Source organism: Martes martes (assembly GCF_963455335.1).
Source record: "Martes martes genome assembly, chromosome: 1".
Classification (NCBI taxonomy): domain Eukaryota; kingdom Metazoa; phylum Chordata; class Mammalia; order Carnivora; family Mustelidae; genus Martes; species Martes martes.
The window spans coordinates 200,849,056-200,865,749 of NC_137888.1; the positions used below are offsets into that span (position 1 = coordinate 200,849,056).

Below are 16,694 nucleotides of genomic sequence, written 5' to 3' on the forward strand. Positions count from 1 at the left end.
TTGTAGGGTAGTTCTATTTTTAATTTTTTGCGGAAACTCCATACTGTTTTTCACAGTGGCCGCCCAACTTTGCATTCCCACCAATAGTGCACGAGGGTTCCTTTTTCTCCACATTCTCATCACCACTGGATGTTTCTTGTGTTTTTTATTTTAACCATTCTGACAGGTGTGAGATCTCATTGTAGTTTTGATTTGCATTTCTCTGATGACGAGCGATGTTGAACATCTTCTCATGTGTCTGTTAGCCATCTGGATGTCTTCTTCTGAAAAATATCTGTTCTTGTCTTCTGCCCATTTTTAATTGGATTTTTTTTGGGGGGGGTGTTGAATTGTTTCAGTTCTTTATATATTTTGGGTACTAACCCTTTATCTGATATGTCATTTGCAAATATTTTCTCCCATTCTATAGGTTGACTTTTAGTTCTTTGATCGTCTCCTTCGCTGTGTAGAAGCTTTTCATTTTGATGAAGCTCCCATAGTTTATTTTTTGCTTTTGTTTCCCTAGCCTCAGGAGACCTATCTAGAAAAACATTGCTATGGCTGATGTCAGAGACATTACTGCCTGTGTTCTCTTCTAGGATCTTTATGGTTTCAGGTCTCACATTTAGGTCTTTAATCCATTCTGAGTTTATTTTTATGTCTGGTGTGAGAAAGGGGTCCAGTTTCATTCTTTTGCTCATTTATTCTTTGATCATATGTAGCTGATCCGTTCTCCCAGTACCATTTGTTGAAGAGACTTTTTCCCACTGCATATTCTTTACTGCTTTGTTGAAAATTGAGTGACCACATAATTGTGGGTTTATTGCTGGGTTTTCTGTTCTGTTCCATTGATCTACGTGTCCGGTTTTGTGCCAGTACCATACTGTTGTTTTTTTTTTTTTTTTTTCTAGTACCATACTGTTTTGATCACTACAGCTTTGTAATATGACTTGAGGTCTGGGATTGCGATGCCTCCAGCTTTGCTTTCCTTTTTTCACAATTGCTTTGGCTATTTGCAGTCTTTTGTGGTTCCATATACATTTTAGGATTGTTTGTTCTAGTTCTGTGAAAAATGCTGTTGGTATTTTGATAGGGATTACATTAATAAAATGGTAATAATTACAAATGGCAACACATAGAACATAGTACCTTCAAAATCCAACTATTTTGTAGTTAGAGTTATTATGTTTATGTTAGACAAAGGGTGTTTTTCTGTTTAGGATGAAGGCATATGAGGAGTCTGTTGCTCATAAGTGGAGGTGGTTGTAAGGATCCTCTTGGAACAGGCAGGGGTGGGGGTTGGGTGGAGGATGTGGATGGGGGGATGCAGTGAGGTGGGAGCAATTCCTGATTAACTGATTGTCAAATTGTCACAATGTTGGCTATCAGCAAAGCATCTTTGCCTAATTAGTAAAAATCACTAAAAAGAACCTAAATTCACATATGTTTTAGGAACTTTAAAAGAAGCAAGGTGAGGGCACCTGGGTGGCTCAGTTGGTTAAACAACTACCTTTGGCTCTGGTCATGATCCTGGGGTCCTGGGATCATGAGTAGTGTCAGGCTCCCTGCTCAGTGGGGAGTCTGCGTCTCCCTCTGCCCCTTCCCCCCTCATGCTCTCATGCACGCTCGCTCTCATTCTCTCTCTTTCAAATAAATACATAAAATCTTAAAAAAAAAAAAAAAAAAAGAAAAACAGGGTGAAATCCAGACCTGTGATAGCTGTAGCTTCAAACATTTAAAACAGTTTTGCATTTGCTGGGTCATACGGCGTTCTGATGCTGCTTTTCCTGTGGTTCTTAGCTCGGAGTGCAGAGAACACGGGGCCCTTTCCCCTCTCTGGCCTGTTTTATTCCACACGCTTCAAGACGGCCCGCGTGAAAAGGGAGGTGCAGTCATCCCGGGTTGTTGGGCTCGAGTTGGCCAGCTTGTCGTTTGCCCTGTGCCAAGCCCTCCCCTCTGAAATGTGTTTTGTCTCATGCCGGGCTGAGTCACATAGAATAGATAGATAGTTTATCAGCACATGTCCTACAGATCATATTATCAGCTGACAAATATAGCCCGTTAGCGCACAGGCCAGGAGGCTCCAGTGTGTGGCGGCCGTGGGTGTCGCCAGTCTCCGCAACCCGGATTCCACTGGGCAGGCAGCGGTCAGGGGCTGGGGCTGCCCCGCAGTCACGGGTAGGTGGCCGTTGTGGGGGTTGGGACGTGGCAGAGGCAAGTGAGCCTCGGCTCCTGAGACTGGGGGGTACTGGGGTGGCTGAGAGAGAGGGGGCTTGTGGCACCTGCTGGGAGGATGGGGGGCAGCTCCTCCTTGTTTATCTCTTTCCCACCGTGCCATGGCAGGACAGGGGCAGACACCCCCAGTGGGACACTATTGGGGGAGGGTCATGCATTTATCTGCATTTTAGGGCAAGAACTAGAATTGAATGGAGAAGGAGAGAATGTGGCTAGGGCAGGTGACCCCCCACAAGGCTACAGTGGGGCAGGGGGTTCCCCAAGATTCCTGCTCCTGGTTAGTGGGTTTTTCCCCCCCAGTACACTGCTCTGGTGCCCAAAGCTGGGCTCAAGGCTTTCTGGTCCAAAGCGTTGTCTCGGGGAAATAAATCAACTTTGTTTGTGTCTTGGGTGCCCTGGAAGGGATGATTGACATCTGCGGGGGAAGTCTTTTCCTTCTGGGACTGTCTCACCCTCCCTGGGGAGAGAGTGAGGGTAGGAAAGTGCTCAGAGACCCAGGGGAGAATCATCTGGCTTTGTAAGCAGCTCAGCCGCGCGCCCCTGTGACTGTTTTCCTCCAAATCCTCTCTGGTAACTCAGGGGCTGGTGCGATCTGGCAGAGAACCTGTGCTAACCATGCCCGGGGGCAGAAGAACCCTCAGGTACTCATATCTTCCATTTCACTTGGTGACGATGTCTGTCTTCATTTCTTTTCTTCTAATAAATGCTTTACTGGGTGCCGGGGACTATCTTAAGCACTTGACACAAATTATCACACGTGACCCTGTCCCCAGTCCTCTGAGCGGGGTGCTGCTGTCACACCCATGTTCAGATGAGTACATGGGGGCACAGAGAGGATAGGTGACCATCTCAGGGACACGCGGCTGTAAGTGGAGGAGGCGGGACTCCAGCCGGGGCAGGGGGGGTTGGGGGGTGGGGCAGGGCAGGCTGACTCTGAGAAGGTCCTCCTAATCCCTTCCCCAGCGTCTGCCTCCCAGCCAGGATTTTCTAGTTTAACAAATTACCATGAAAACAATGGGTATTCCCAGGGAAACTCTGACCTTGTGACAGAAAATGTAATTTAATTTAGAATTTGGCTGCAATATTGTGACTATACTGACCTCCCTTGAGTATTTAGTCTTTAATAACCCTATTGTTTCTTTCTTTTTTTTTTTTAAAAGATTTTATTTATTTATTTGACAGAGAGAGATCACAAGTAGGCAGAGAGGCAGGCAGAGAGAGAAAGGGAAGCAGGCTCCCTGCCGAGCAGAGAGCCTGATGTGGGGCTCGATCCCAGGACCCTGAGATCCCTGAGATCCCTGAGATCATGACCTGAGCGGAAGGCAGAGGCTTAACCTGCTGAGCCACCCAGGCGCCCCAACCCTATTGTTTCTATCAGAAAACTCACTCTGTGTTCTGGCTCTGGGGTCCAGGCAGCAGCCTTATGTGAGGGGCGAATGGGATTTGTGCATCATGAAAGCCCCTTGTTGGCCATGTCATTGTTTCCTCTGTACACCTGCGTCACCAGGAATCCCCATGGTTATAGACACTCCCTTAGTTCCAGCAAGGCTGATGATGGATGTCTTATTCACGTGGGGGCTATGCTGGGAAGAATGCTGTGGAAAGCCTGGAGCTGGTCTGCCCAGAGGAAAGAGAGGCCCTGGGGGTTCTGATGAGTAGGTGGGGACTGTAGGGTTAGGCCTCTCTCCCCATGGATGTTCAGATGACTAACCGCTCCGACCTCAGCTCTGTCCCTCAGACTGTGCATATACTGTGCCCACTGCCTGGACACCAACCCTTGCTGCCGTCCCTCTCCCAGCTTGGCCAAGGAGGTGCCCAGAATGGCTGGGCACCTGTATTGTGGGGTTTGTTGGGTCTTCTCCCCCAGATCCTTTGTACCGTAGATTGTCAGAGATGTGAGCCCTGTACACAGCCTCCCACCCGTCTCTGCCCAGTCTGCCATTTGACCAGAAGGGGGAGGATGAGGTGACCAGAAAGTGCCCCTCCCGCCTGGAACCCTGGCATTCGTCTTCTAAGTGGGGACGAGTGCTCTGGTGCCAGGGGACATGTTTTTCCAGTCATGCCCTCTGGCTCGGACAGTGGATGGCTCCGTAAAAGGGATTCCAATGTACCTGGGTTGTGGAGGGAGCGTGAACAAGTATTCAAGCAAATCTGCACGGACAGTCCCTTTCTCCTTCCCCAGGGTCCCTGTGGGACTGCCCAGAACCCTCCTCCCCACACACACTTGAGGGCATCCCTCCTCTTCTGACCCCACAGCCTGTTCCGCCCCCATTATCAAATCCACACGCAGTACTGAAATGTATCTCTGTGAGCATCTGTTCTTTCCAGATGGAGAGCTCAGGGGCAGGGACATTCATCCTTCCCCATTTGATGAGTGCCCATAATGTCAGTTATTTGGGTTCCCAGGAATCAAAGAACAGAGATGCACACCAAGTAAACTGGCTCAACACACAGGGTTTCTCTGTTGAGGTCCAGAAGCAGGAGCCTGTCTACATGCCCTCCAGGGCTGCCGTCTGTCACCATCTGTCCCCTGGTGACCACTCAGGGTCAGTGGCTGACTCCCATCCCACGTCTGGGGCTTCTCAGGTGGCTGCCCCTGTCGGTGAACCGTGGCCCTTCTCTTCACAGTCCACGGTCAAAGTATAATTAAACCAATGAGCAAATAGTTCAACTCCTATTATGTGCTGTGAAGTGAATTAGCAACAGTCTGAGAGATAAATCATCTGAGAGAGAAAATAACGGGAGGATCTACCTTAGGTCAAGAGGCCGTGAAGGCTGTGCTGAGGAGAGAAGACTGAAGCTGAGTCCGGGGACATGGGGTGCAGGGATGCTAGGCAGATGGGGGAAGAGGGTCTAGGCAGAGGGCGTAGTGTGTGCAGAGTCCGAGGTACAAAAAAGTGCGGGGCGGGTGAGGCACTGAGGAGGAGAGTACTCAAGGGCGGGTCATGCCAGAGTCTCACCCGGGCCCTGGGATCTCCCCCTCACCTGGGAGGGGAGTCTCTGGAGCACTTGATCCAGGCAGTGGCAGGATCTCATTCTCGGCAGAAAATGACTCTCACTGTTGTGCGACAAATGGATTGGACGAGGGTGAGTGGGAAGTCAGGACACCAGCTGTGAGGCTGCTGCACGCCCGAGGCCAGCTGGGGCCCTAATGATGGTGAGAAATGCGTGCCCTCTAAGACTTGGGTGATACATTGGGCGCGCAAACCAGCGAGCATATTTGTGTACATGGTCTCGCTCCCATGGTGGGCAGGGTAAAGAAGTGGAAGGGATAAAGGAGTGACCTCCAGGTAATGACAGAGTCAAGGTGAATGAAGAATTAAGGCAGCCAGGGATGCGTAGACTCTAAGGGAGGGACTCTGGAAGGAATTGTGTTTCTCTGAGATATGCGTGGGACACCCAAGTGGGCATGTCAAGGAGGCGGCTAGATGAGGACACCAGATGTTGCTACACATTGAGACTGAGTCTCATTTTACTGTCCACTGTATTAATGATTTATTGCTACATAACAAATCACCCCCAACCCTTACAGCTTAATACAACAAACATATTTTGTCACAGTCTCTGAGGGTTGGGAATAGCTTAGCTGAGTGGTCCTGCCTCAGGGTCTGCTGAGATGACTTTTGGGGCTGTTACCATCTGAAGGCTCAACCAGGGCTAGAAGATCTGCTTTTAGACAGCTTCTGCTCACTTGGCTGCTGGCAGGAGGCCTCTGTTCCTCTCCGTAAGAAGCTTCTTGCACGGGGCTGCTTGAACATCCTCACGACACAGGGCCTGGCCCGATAGACAGAGGAGCTCCTGGTGGGACTTGGTCTCGGAAGCCGCACGCCATCACTTTTGCCACACTTTTATTCATTAGAAGTGAGTCACTGAATTCAACCCATGCTCAAGGGGGAAGGAATTAAGTGCCACACTCTTGAAGGAAAGAATATAAAGGAACTTGTGGGTACAATTTTAAAGCCATCGTATCCACAAAGCAAAATCTAGTTTATTGTTCACAAAAGCTGGGATGCGCTCACAGGACTGGCCGGTGTTTTTGTAGGGCACGTGGGCACCGCTGGAAGGGGCTAGCATTGTGAGCCATGGAGACCAAGTTGGAGACCCTAACCCCCCACCCCCACATTCTCCTCCACTCTCAGTGTCTGCCTACTGGACCAGCTGTATCTTGCTTTTGCCCAAGGCCCACGCTGGTGGCTCTCTACATGTTGGACACTCTGCTGTTGGGAATGGCTGAGCACCAAGCAATGGAATCTTTGCTCGGGAGTTGGTGACGCAGCAAGCCCACTCAGCCTTGAGCCAGCTACCCATCTGGAGCTGGCAGGAGATGAGAACACACACACCGGTATCTGAGTGTCACCGGGACAGAGAGTGAAACTGACTACAGCAGCTCCCCATTCCCAGTCCCTCTGCATGCTGACCTGCCGGGCCTTTCCCTCTTGGGCCAGTCACTCTTGTCCTGAGAATGTCTCTAGCAGGTGGCAACCCCGCACAAAGCAGAGAAGCAGGCTCAGGGCTCTGGCAGGCCCAGGGCAAGTCAGCAGGGAGGGGCAGGCCAGGAGTTTTCTCTTTTGTGATCTAAGTGCCTACAGAACTGCTTCCGTTTTGCCAATTGGCCCGTGAAGCCCACAGTATTTACTCTCTTGCCCTTTACTGAAATAAAACAGTAAAGCAGTAAAGCAAAATGTTTTTCCAGGAGGAATTTTCCTTTCCACTGTGAATCAAACTTTTGAGATTCTGATTGTTGACGTGTCCACTCAGGACCCAGAACTCCAAGCCCTGGAGAAAAATGAGCCTCAGGGCACTCTGCCCCAGTGTCCTTTCTGCTGCCATGAGTGATGTCACTGTTGTCCTCTCCTCTCTTCTAGTCTCATGTGTTTTCTTCTCTTCCGTGGCTGCGGACCGTGCAGCCCCAAATCTAGGGATCCGTTGTTCTCATGCTTCAGCTGTAATACAAAGCCAGATAGATCTCGAGCAGGGAACTGGAATCAGATGTCCCCTTGGGTCCATGAATCTTAGCCGTCACATCCACTAGGGCTCAGGCTAATGCTCTGCATTTCTTATGGTGCCTCAGGAGAGTCTGCTTGGATGTCGTGTTTTCTCTAGGAGGATATTGCTTTATTTGAATTGAGGTTGTCTCACACCGCATCCTGTAGAGGTGAATTTCTCTTTACTGCTTTGGAATAGTGTACCATGGTGCTCGTTCTATAGTTCTGGAGAAACCTAATGCTTAGGAAATTGCATTTCACAGATTTGCCTGAAAGGCTGTGTTGACTGGAGCTCATGCTACAGAGAAGAGATGAGCTTTGTAAATTCGCCAGGGGACCGTCTCTCTTTCCGGAACCTGCTGAGGGACTGGCCCCTGTGTCCCGTCCCTGACATCTCCCTCCTCTCTGCTCCCCAGTGTGGCTTTGTTCCCAGAGGGAGGGTCTCCTTTCTGTCCTGGAATGACTCATTGGCTCCTATTATAAAACCACTTCTCTGATCTGACACCCACCCATAAGAGCTACTATCTCCAGGGTTGATCTTGAACCTGCCCTGTTGTCTAGGGAGGCCTGGATTGAGCCCTGTCCTGCACAGGACACCAAGGGCAGGGCTGGACCTGGCATTTGCAGGTTGGTTATTTCTTAGCCTCCCAGGCTTTCTGGGCAGTACATGCAAACCTGTAGCAAACGTGGTCATCTCTCACTGTTCGTAGAGCCTCTATGTTTTGTCACACACATTTGCAAACAGAACATCTCACAGGTGACCCTGATTTAAATTCTGGCACATTCAAAACCCTCTTACTTGAAGAACAGAAACTCCTTCTCTGCTTTGCAAGATACGGGGGAAATGGGGAACATGGTTAGGTGACAGACAGGGTATGCTCTTTCCCATCAAAATACTGACACTAATATTGATTTACAAGTATTTAAAAAACAGAACCCTAAGGCATCAAGAAGAGACCATTCCTCTAGCATGCAAACTTGAATTACATTTCTCCAAATGAATGCATGGGAACTAATGAACAGTGGTGTGTGTGTGTGTGTGTGTGTGTGTGTGTGTGTGTGTGTGTGTGTGTATGTGTGTGTGTTTAAGGCACAGGCAGTTAATGGACAGATCTAGCTACTCCCCAAGGACTTGCTGGTCTAGGAAAATGACAGTCACTCAACAGCAGAGGCTGAGCCAAGCTGGTTGGTCTAGAACACACACCCTGAACAGGGAGCAGTCTTCCAGCTTTAAGTACCCTGGGCTGCCTGGGCTGTCCACACTGCTCAGAAAGCTCACTTTACTCTGGCTTTTTTTCTTTGCTTTTATGTGTAGACTTGGATTATGTGCAGAGATCGCCTCAAAGCCTTTGAGTCTGCCTGGTTCTTTCTTTCTAATTTTTCTCCATTTCAGGCTGGGGACTGTGCTCTCTTGTGTTCAGGCTGGTGCTTGGCATACTTCTATGGAAGCTTTTTTTTGGTCAAAAGCCAAAACCTTAAGACATTTGCAGCTTAGGTGCTCCTGAGCTGAAAATGACAGAGTAAGGAACATGTTAAAAGTCAAATGACATGCAGTGGTTTCTGGTTCTGGGGGAGACGGAGTCAGGCACCCTCCACCACGTCTCTCCCATTAAATGTGGTTCTAAAACCCAGAAGGAGCACATGGAGCAGGAGTATGAAGACTGAAAAGTAGCTGGTGGCAAGAGAGTAAGGGAAAGACCCTGGAATTCCCAGTACAGAGAGCCTGTGGTATGTTTCCCTTCCCCCCCTCCAGTGTTGTGCTGCCTGGACGCAAAGCGGCCTGGAACCCAGAACTGGGCACAAGGGTGCTGAATGTTGCTCCAGGAGAGGAAAAGGGGACCCCTCGTGCTCAGAGAGAAGGGTCAGATCCCTGTTTTTCTTTTCTCCATCCTGTCATGCCTCGGGCCCCAAAGGATTCAGTGGTAGCAGGAGGTGCAGGGGGATGGGGGTAGGAGTTTGATAGTGGAGGGCCTCAGTCACTCAAAACTTTGAGAAAAGGGGTCTTTCCTTTTGGATCTGAGGAGTTGCAGGCCCCAGAGGATGGAGAAAACTCTCATTGCTTTTTCTATCCCCAGGCCCTCCCGCTACTTGGTCCCCCAAAGTGGGTGCACAACAAAGCAGGGGGACTAAAGCCCCAGCTCTCTGGTCAAAGGACTGTAAAAGGGAGCCCCAGAAATCTAGAAGAACAGGGGGAACTGAGGAGAGGGAGAGCTCTGAGAACAACCATAACGTTGTTTAGAGCTCCCGGGCTCATCCCTGAGCTGTACCTGGGGGTCTGACCCTTATCAGCATGCCTTCTGCTGTTTGAGCGGAAGGCCAGGGTGGACCATGGCCTCCATCCCAGACGGCCACTGGGGGGCGCACATGGGCAGTCGACCAGTGCAATCTGAGGACAGACCCCCAGGGAATTCTAGTCCCAGAAGGCGGGAGGAGGGAATGTGACGTCTGAACTGAACCACCTACTGTGTCAGTCATCCACGTAGTGCCTCTTGGCTCTGAACATAGCCTTCAACGTCTGTGCTGTATGACACACTGTGTTGTTCCTTGAAGTACCTGTCCTTTAAAGTGAACAACCCGTTCAGCTTTCTCAGGGGACAGCACGGTCTGTCCCCACGGTTCTCAGGGGACAGTATGGTGGAAGGAGTTCTCCTTCCTGTTCCGGTGTGGGCGGGAGGGGGCCAGCAGGGATCTGGGTACACGAGCTGGCCCCAGCCCCAGGCCCAGAACCTGGTCCTTTGCAAATGGACAGCCCTGGCTAGCAAGAAGCATTCTGCAGTGCTCTCCACCTAGAAAACAGAGCCCTCGTGGAGCCCCTGTGCTCTGAAGGCTTCCTACGACCCTGGACCCACACTGCATATGTCCGCACCCCTGGTGGCTGGTCAGGTGGCCTTCCACCCTGGGGAGGGGGGGCATGGCCTGTCAGTTGCCCAGCGAGCCAGACCAGCCTGACCAAACCAGAGGACTACCCCGCTGTCCACTGCACTGAGCTGCAACTTCTAAAACGAGGTTGGAAGCCCTTCCAAGTTTGTCCTTTCTGGAGTCCTCTCCCTCTGCCCTCAGGTGTGAATGGAAGGATAGAAAGGACCAACAAGAAGTCGGAGATAAAAAGAACTAAGTGGCAACTTTAGAAATAAAATAGACAATCCCTGAAATAAAATACTCCCTGGATAGACTCACAAACATAATGGAGATGATGTAGGGAAGGGGTAGGACATTTGAAGATGGATTGCTGGATATTAATAATCAGCCTCAAGAATCTATGAATCTACGAGACAATATTGAAAGGGCTAATATTTGTGTTGTCTGAGTCCCAGAAGGAGGGGAGGAAAAGGGCAGGGCAGGAAAAAAAAAAAAATATATATATATATAGTTGGAGAAGAAAATGGCTGAAAAATCCCCAAATTTGGCAAAATATAAAACCTCCTAATCAGAGGAGCTAGGCAAATCCCACACGGGATAAACCCAAAGAAACCCATGCCCAGATTCATCATAATTAAACAGGAAACCCAAAGACAAGGAACAATTCTCAACAAGTTGTGGGAGAAACGTGACGTGTCACCTTGACGAGACTTACGGTTCCAACTACTGCACCTTTCTCGTGGCAAACCATGGAGGCCAGAAGAAACGGGCAGTGTCTATAAAGTGTTGAAAAGAATTATCTCAGGATTCGCTATCCAGCAAAAACCATCTTCAGGAGTGAAGGAAAAAAAAAAAAGGAAAAGAGAAAAAAGAAAAAAAAAAAGGAGTGAAGGTGAAAAGAAGATATTCAGGTGAAGGGGAACAGAGGTGTTGTCAGCTGAAGTCTCTGTCTGAGGGGACGATTTAGGGAAGTTGTTTAGGCAGAAGGAAAATGCTACCAGAGAGGACATGGGACAATTGGAATGAGGGAGGAGCCACAGACACGGTCCATATCAGGGTAGATGTGATGGGCCAGCGTCCTCCTCGTGAGTTCTTTAAAAAACGTTTCATGATTGGAAGCCCAAAAGAGAACACTGACAGATTCAGTGCGTGGGACAATGGCAGCACCGAGGTGAGAGCCTAAGGGACCTCGGTGGTGGTAAGGTTTCCATGTCTCACTCCAAGTGGTAAAATCTTGTTTCTGATGGGCTAGGAGAAGTGAAGCCAGGAGCTTATCCTCCCTAGGGCAACCAGGAAAAAGGAAAGACTATACCGAGAAACAGAGTCCAAAACACAATAGAGAAAATAAATTGAATACTAAAAAGATGTTCAGATAAACACAAAAGGAGGCTGGAAAGTGTAAAGAGAAAACAAAAGAGGAGTCCAGCAGAAAATGGTTAATAAGTGAATTTAGACCTAAATGCAAAGTATCAGTAATTATGGTTAATGTAAATTGCTCAAATACACCAATTAAAAGACGTTGTTGGAATGTGTGAAATAAATGATCCAACAAGATTCTGTCAACAGGGGCTCCAGGCTGGATACGACTATTGATCTCAGGGTTGTGAGTTCAAGCCCCACACTGAGTATGGAGCCTACTTAAAAAAAAAAAAAAGTAAAAGGTTCTGTCTACAAAATCTCACACCAAATATAACCATATAATTAGGTTAAAAATAAAAGGAGGGAATCGAAGAACATTTGCGAATCATGTATCAGACAAAAGACCCGTGCTTAGGACATAGAAAGGACTATTACAAGTCAACAATTAAAAAGACAAATGGCTCAATTTAAAACTTGGCAAAGGATCTGAATAGACATTTCTCCCAAGAAGGTATAAAAATGGTCAATAAGTACATAAAAAGATGTTCAGTCAACCTCATTAGCTGTCAGGGAAATGCAAATCGAAACCACTAGAGACCATGGCCCCCACCTACTGGGACGGCCATGGTGGGAGAAAGTGGAAGAATGAGCCTGGAGAGGATGTGGGGACTCCAGAACCCTCATGCTCGGCTGTCAGGGCAGGAAAATGAGGCTGCTGCTCTGGGGAAACAGTCCAGCGGTTCCTGAAAAGGTTAAACAGAGAGTTACAGGACCTTCCAATGCCTCTCCCATGTTATTGACCCCAGAGAACTGGAAAAAAAAAAAAAAAAAAAGAAAAAAAAAAAGGTCCTCACAAAAAGGTGCATCTCTTGTACCTTTGCCAGAAATCTCCTCGAGGTAAAAGGATTTTAAGCCAGACAAAAGACAGTCCCAGATGTCAGAAATGAGGGGAAAGATGGAAGTAAACCGGGGCCAGCATTTTCAGCTCATTAGACGAAAATGATCGCTCTCCAGCCTTCCACTGCGCAGACAGAAGCCGGCTCTCCCACTCAGCCTGGCAAGCCCTTCATGGGGAGTACACAGCTGAGTCCGAGGATCAAATATTTGCTTTTGTGTCCCCACGGACTGCCATTTAGAAGCATCTGGAACTGGAGCAGAGAATATTCAACAGCCCTACGATTTGCCTACTGACATGCTGTGTGTGTGTGTGTGTGTGTGTGTGTGTGTGTGTGTGTGTGTGTATGAATCAGGAAGTGGATGGAGGCAGATTTCAATGCTACTAAGTAGGGGAAATGTAAAACGATAACTAGGATGTTATTTTTAGATAAGAGAGATCAGTGTAGGTTAGAGGAATGAACATTAAGAAGTACTTTTACGTCCTGATAGTTTTTTTTTTTTTTTCAGTGAGCAAATAATCACTTAAGGCAAACAGTAAAATAAAAACAAGATGCGAACATAAAAAGGAGAGAGGAAGCTCCCTGAGCGGCCTGAGAGGGGAGCCATCTGGATGCAAACCTTTTATTCAGTTTTCGTTTCTTGACTCCACAAATATTTACGGAGGGCCTGCTGTGTGCCAGGCACTGTGCTGGCTCTCACTTCGAGGAAGGACCGAGATGCACCTGACCTTGACTTTCCTTGCACTTGGAAAACCACATAAACAGAGACCAGCAGCCTATGAAGTTTCATGTTGCAGGGGACCCTAACAGGACCCCTCCCTATGCTCTGTGTCGTGGTCAGTCCCTGCTGGGAAAGTGTTCATGGTTCTTGGTGCAAGGATTGGTTTTGTTGTTTAATGGTGGCTGCTGGTGTAGCCTCAGGTCACCAGGAGTGTGTGTGTTTTCTGATTAGCTCACAAACGTACCCTTGAGTCTGGTACAGCCCTATTGGAAAGATGAGATGCTAGAAAATTCAATAGAACATGGAACCAAGAGGCTTATGGAGGGCCCAGGGGACTTTGGGAACCCCAAAATCTGGCTGAGAGGTAGAGATACAAGTGTGACCTTCTAGAGGAGCCACAGGCTGGGTGTTGGACTTGACTTACCCAGAATACCATCAGGCTTTAAGAACATTAGCAAACTGCCATTCTGGAGTTCACAGGGCATTTCATCATTACTTATGAGGATGGATTCATTCTTGTTTCATTTCAAAGTTCATGCTGAAACTGGGGCACCTGGGTGGCTCAGTCGTTGGACATCTGACTCTTGGTTTCAGCTCCGTTCGTGATCTCGGGTTGTGATCTTGGAGTCCTGGGATCGAACCCCAGCGTGTTGTGGTCTCTGTGCTCAGCCAGGAGTCTGCTTGTCCCTCTCCTTCCAACTGCCCCCCGCCCCGCCCCGCTCTCTGAGCCCTCTCCCCATCACTGGCTGGCACACGCACTCTCTCTCTCTCTCAAATAAATTTAAAAAAATCTTAAAAAAAAATAAAGGTCGTAAGAAAACTATTTTCTCTTGTGTGTGTGTGAAGCTGACATATGTATGTTTTTTAAATAGGTAATTTCATGCTCCCAAAATGGGACACAAAGTGGTCGTGTTCGACATTTCTGTCATCAGAGCCTTGTGGGAGACGCGCGTCAAGAAGCACAAAGCTTGGCAGAAGAAGGAGACAGAAAGGCTTGAGAAAAGCGCATTGGAAAAGTATGTTTTTTCTCTATTTGCCTGTAGCTTCTTTAGTGAGTGGGGGGCTAGGCAGGCTGTGGTCATGTTGTGGAGAGGAACGCCCTTCTGGGATTTCTCTGTGACACTTACTCATTGGACTTTGAAGCCATCCCACTGTTGCCCACAGCGAGTGTCTGATTCCCATAATCGTGACCCTATGGTGTACAGTCCCACATGCATTCCAGGCACCATACCAGGCATGGGGTGCACAGCGATGACACAGTAAACTCTCTCCCATGCCCTGGAGCAGCTCAAAGATACTCCCTGTCATGTATTTCCATCCTTACCTGTTGAGCTGAATGCAGACTAAGACTTGCTCTACTGACACCATTTTTTACTTGGCTAGAGAGGAGATAATTTGACTGTGCTCGTGTAAACTCATGATACAGGAGGAAAAGAGAGTGATATGTATATGAAATGAAGCTGATCGCTTTGGAAAAACTCCATTTGGGATAACCAAGGGCCACACGATTGACTCAGCACTGCACAAATCCAAGGAAGTAGGACCAGTTGGAGAGGTTGCACATTCCAGTGGCTTTGCATGTCTGACTTTTTAATTCCCTATGAAGGAACCAAAACTGGAGCTCTTGGATAATGTGCAGAGGATGTGGTTTATATAAGGAAGGCAGAATGGGATTCTGATCAGCAGACCCAGTTTCAGAGGAGGTCCATAACCCTATCTCAAGTTGGCAAATGTTGATATTTTTCTGTGCTTTAAATTTTTTTAAAGATTTTTAATTTATTTGACAGAGAGAGAGACACACAGCAACAGAGGGAACACAAGTATGGGGAATGGGAGAGGGAGAAGCAGGCTTCCTGCAGAGCAGGGAGCCCTATGTGGGGGTCAATCCCAGAACCCTGGGATCATGTAATGAGCCGAAGGCAGACTCTTAATGACTGAGCCACCCAGTCATTAAGTTAAAAACAAAATGTGTACGGTGTGAATGTCTCTCTGTTCTTGGCTCTCCATTCTTATGAATTATCTAGATCAAACCAGTACCTATTCTGATCATGTTTGATAATTAATTAAGCTGTTACTGTAAGCATCACAGCCATTCCAGGTGGTTACCCTTACCCCCAACTTGAAGATGAGGAAGTTGGGACCCAAGTGTCTTACCTGAGTTGACACAGCCGGTTAAGTGGAGGATTTGGCCAAGCTCTTTTCCCTGCACGATGCTGCAATCACACATCGTTGGGGCGTTCTTTTCACTTGCACTAATCTGAGGTTATCCAATATGAGGTGAATCTTGAATTTAAGAATTGGAACCTCAGACCGGGCAACACCTATGGCAATGGGTCTGAGTGATCTACACTAGCACGAATTACACAGGTCCCTGGACCCCGTGAGTCCAAAGTGGCTCTCAGCTCTGCTCCGACCTTCTCCACACTCCTAGCACCTGGGTTACTCTAGGGTAGGACAACTTGCTAAAGGGGGACCCAAGCCCTGGGGGTTTTGGGGAAAGTGTCTGTAGCTGATGTAACCCCCTGAGGGTTCTGTGAGCAGGAGGCATCTGTGGAGAGCTGGGGTCCAGAACTGTTCTCTCAGCTGCTTTGGACTGGTTTTTGCCTCTTGACCTCTGTCTTTCATCCTGCTGCAAAATGACTTTGTAGACAGCACCCCATGGCTCCTCCTGCAAAAAATGAACGTATGAATGGACGAATTTACCTTTTCTGCAGGTGTCTCTGAGTTTCCGCACTGTGATTCATGCTGCGATTCTTAACACTATTTGTAGGGTAACCTTTAGTTTCTCAAGATCTGTTTCTTGCGGGGAAATTAATACATTGAAAACCTGACGAATGCCTTATCAGAAAAAGCAATTATCTAGTTAATTTAATTTTATGAAAACAGGCTCTAGCTTGCTCTGTGACCTCACTTCATGGTACTTCATTTTGTAAGACTGTCTTTATTTCATGAACCATGTATCAAAACTTAAAAATCATAAGCAGAGGGGCGGCCTGGGTGGCTCAGTTGGTTAAGCATCTGGCTTTGGCTCAGGTCATGATCTCAGGGTCTGGGGATCAAGTTCTACATTGGGCTCCTTGCTCAGTGGGGATCCTGCTTCCCCCCTGCCTGCTGCTCCCCCTGATTGTGTGCTCTCTCTCTCTCTTTGACAAATAAATAAATAATATCTTTAAAAAAAAGCATTATAAGCAAAGATACAATACAGAATAGCATCCTGCCTGGATGAAACTCAGTCACTGAGTAGGAGAAATAGAAGAGCACCTTGAAGGCTCTGAGTGAGGAATTTCTCATCCAGGAAGGCTCTCTGCCATCCAGGCTAGGATTGTGGGTTCGTTTCTTAAGGGAAGAGCACTTTATTTGCACATTTATGGATTTAATTAGTGGAACTGTAATGGCATTGTTTTACATGTCTTGTATTTGAAGTTCTACTAAAATTGATTCAAGGGGATGATTATTCAATTACACGGGTGATAACATACAAAGACAAAGACAGTTTATTTATGTATTTATTTATCTCTTTTGATCTTTTTTTCCCCATTTTTTTAAAATTGAAGGGCAGCCGACACACTATGTTATACCAGTTTCATGTGTACAAGGTAGCGATTCAACAACTCTTTATCTTTTTTTTTTTAAAGATTTTATTTATTTATTTGACAGACA

At 47.7% G+C, this 16,694-nt stretch overlaps 1 protein-coding gene across 2 annotated transcripts in view; it reads left to right on the plus strand.

The window, feature by feature from the left end:
* The first annotated feature begins 2,045 nt into the window (after window positions 1-2,045).
* LRRC2 (leucine rich repeat containing 2) overlaps window positions 2,046-16,694 on the plus strand; it is a 39,142-nt gene continuing 24,493 nt past the window's right edge. Inside the window, exons 1-3 of one of the 2 annotated variants that reach the window (XM_080809655.1) lie at window positions 2,058-2,157; window positions 2,794-2,855; window positions 13,907-14,050. In XM_080809655.1, coding sequence (XP_080665781.1) covers window positions 13,926-14,050 — 125 coding nt within the window. In that variant the 5' untranslated portion in view covers window positions 2,058-2,157; window positions 2,794-2,855; window positions 13,907-13,925. Of the gene's footprint in view, window positions 2,158-2,793; window positions 2,856-13,906; window positions 14,051-16,694 lie in introns of both variants that reach the window. The other variant, XM_080809654.1, reaches the window with a different exon arrangement.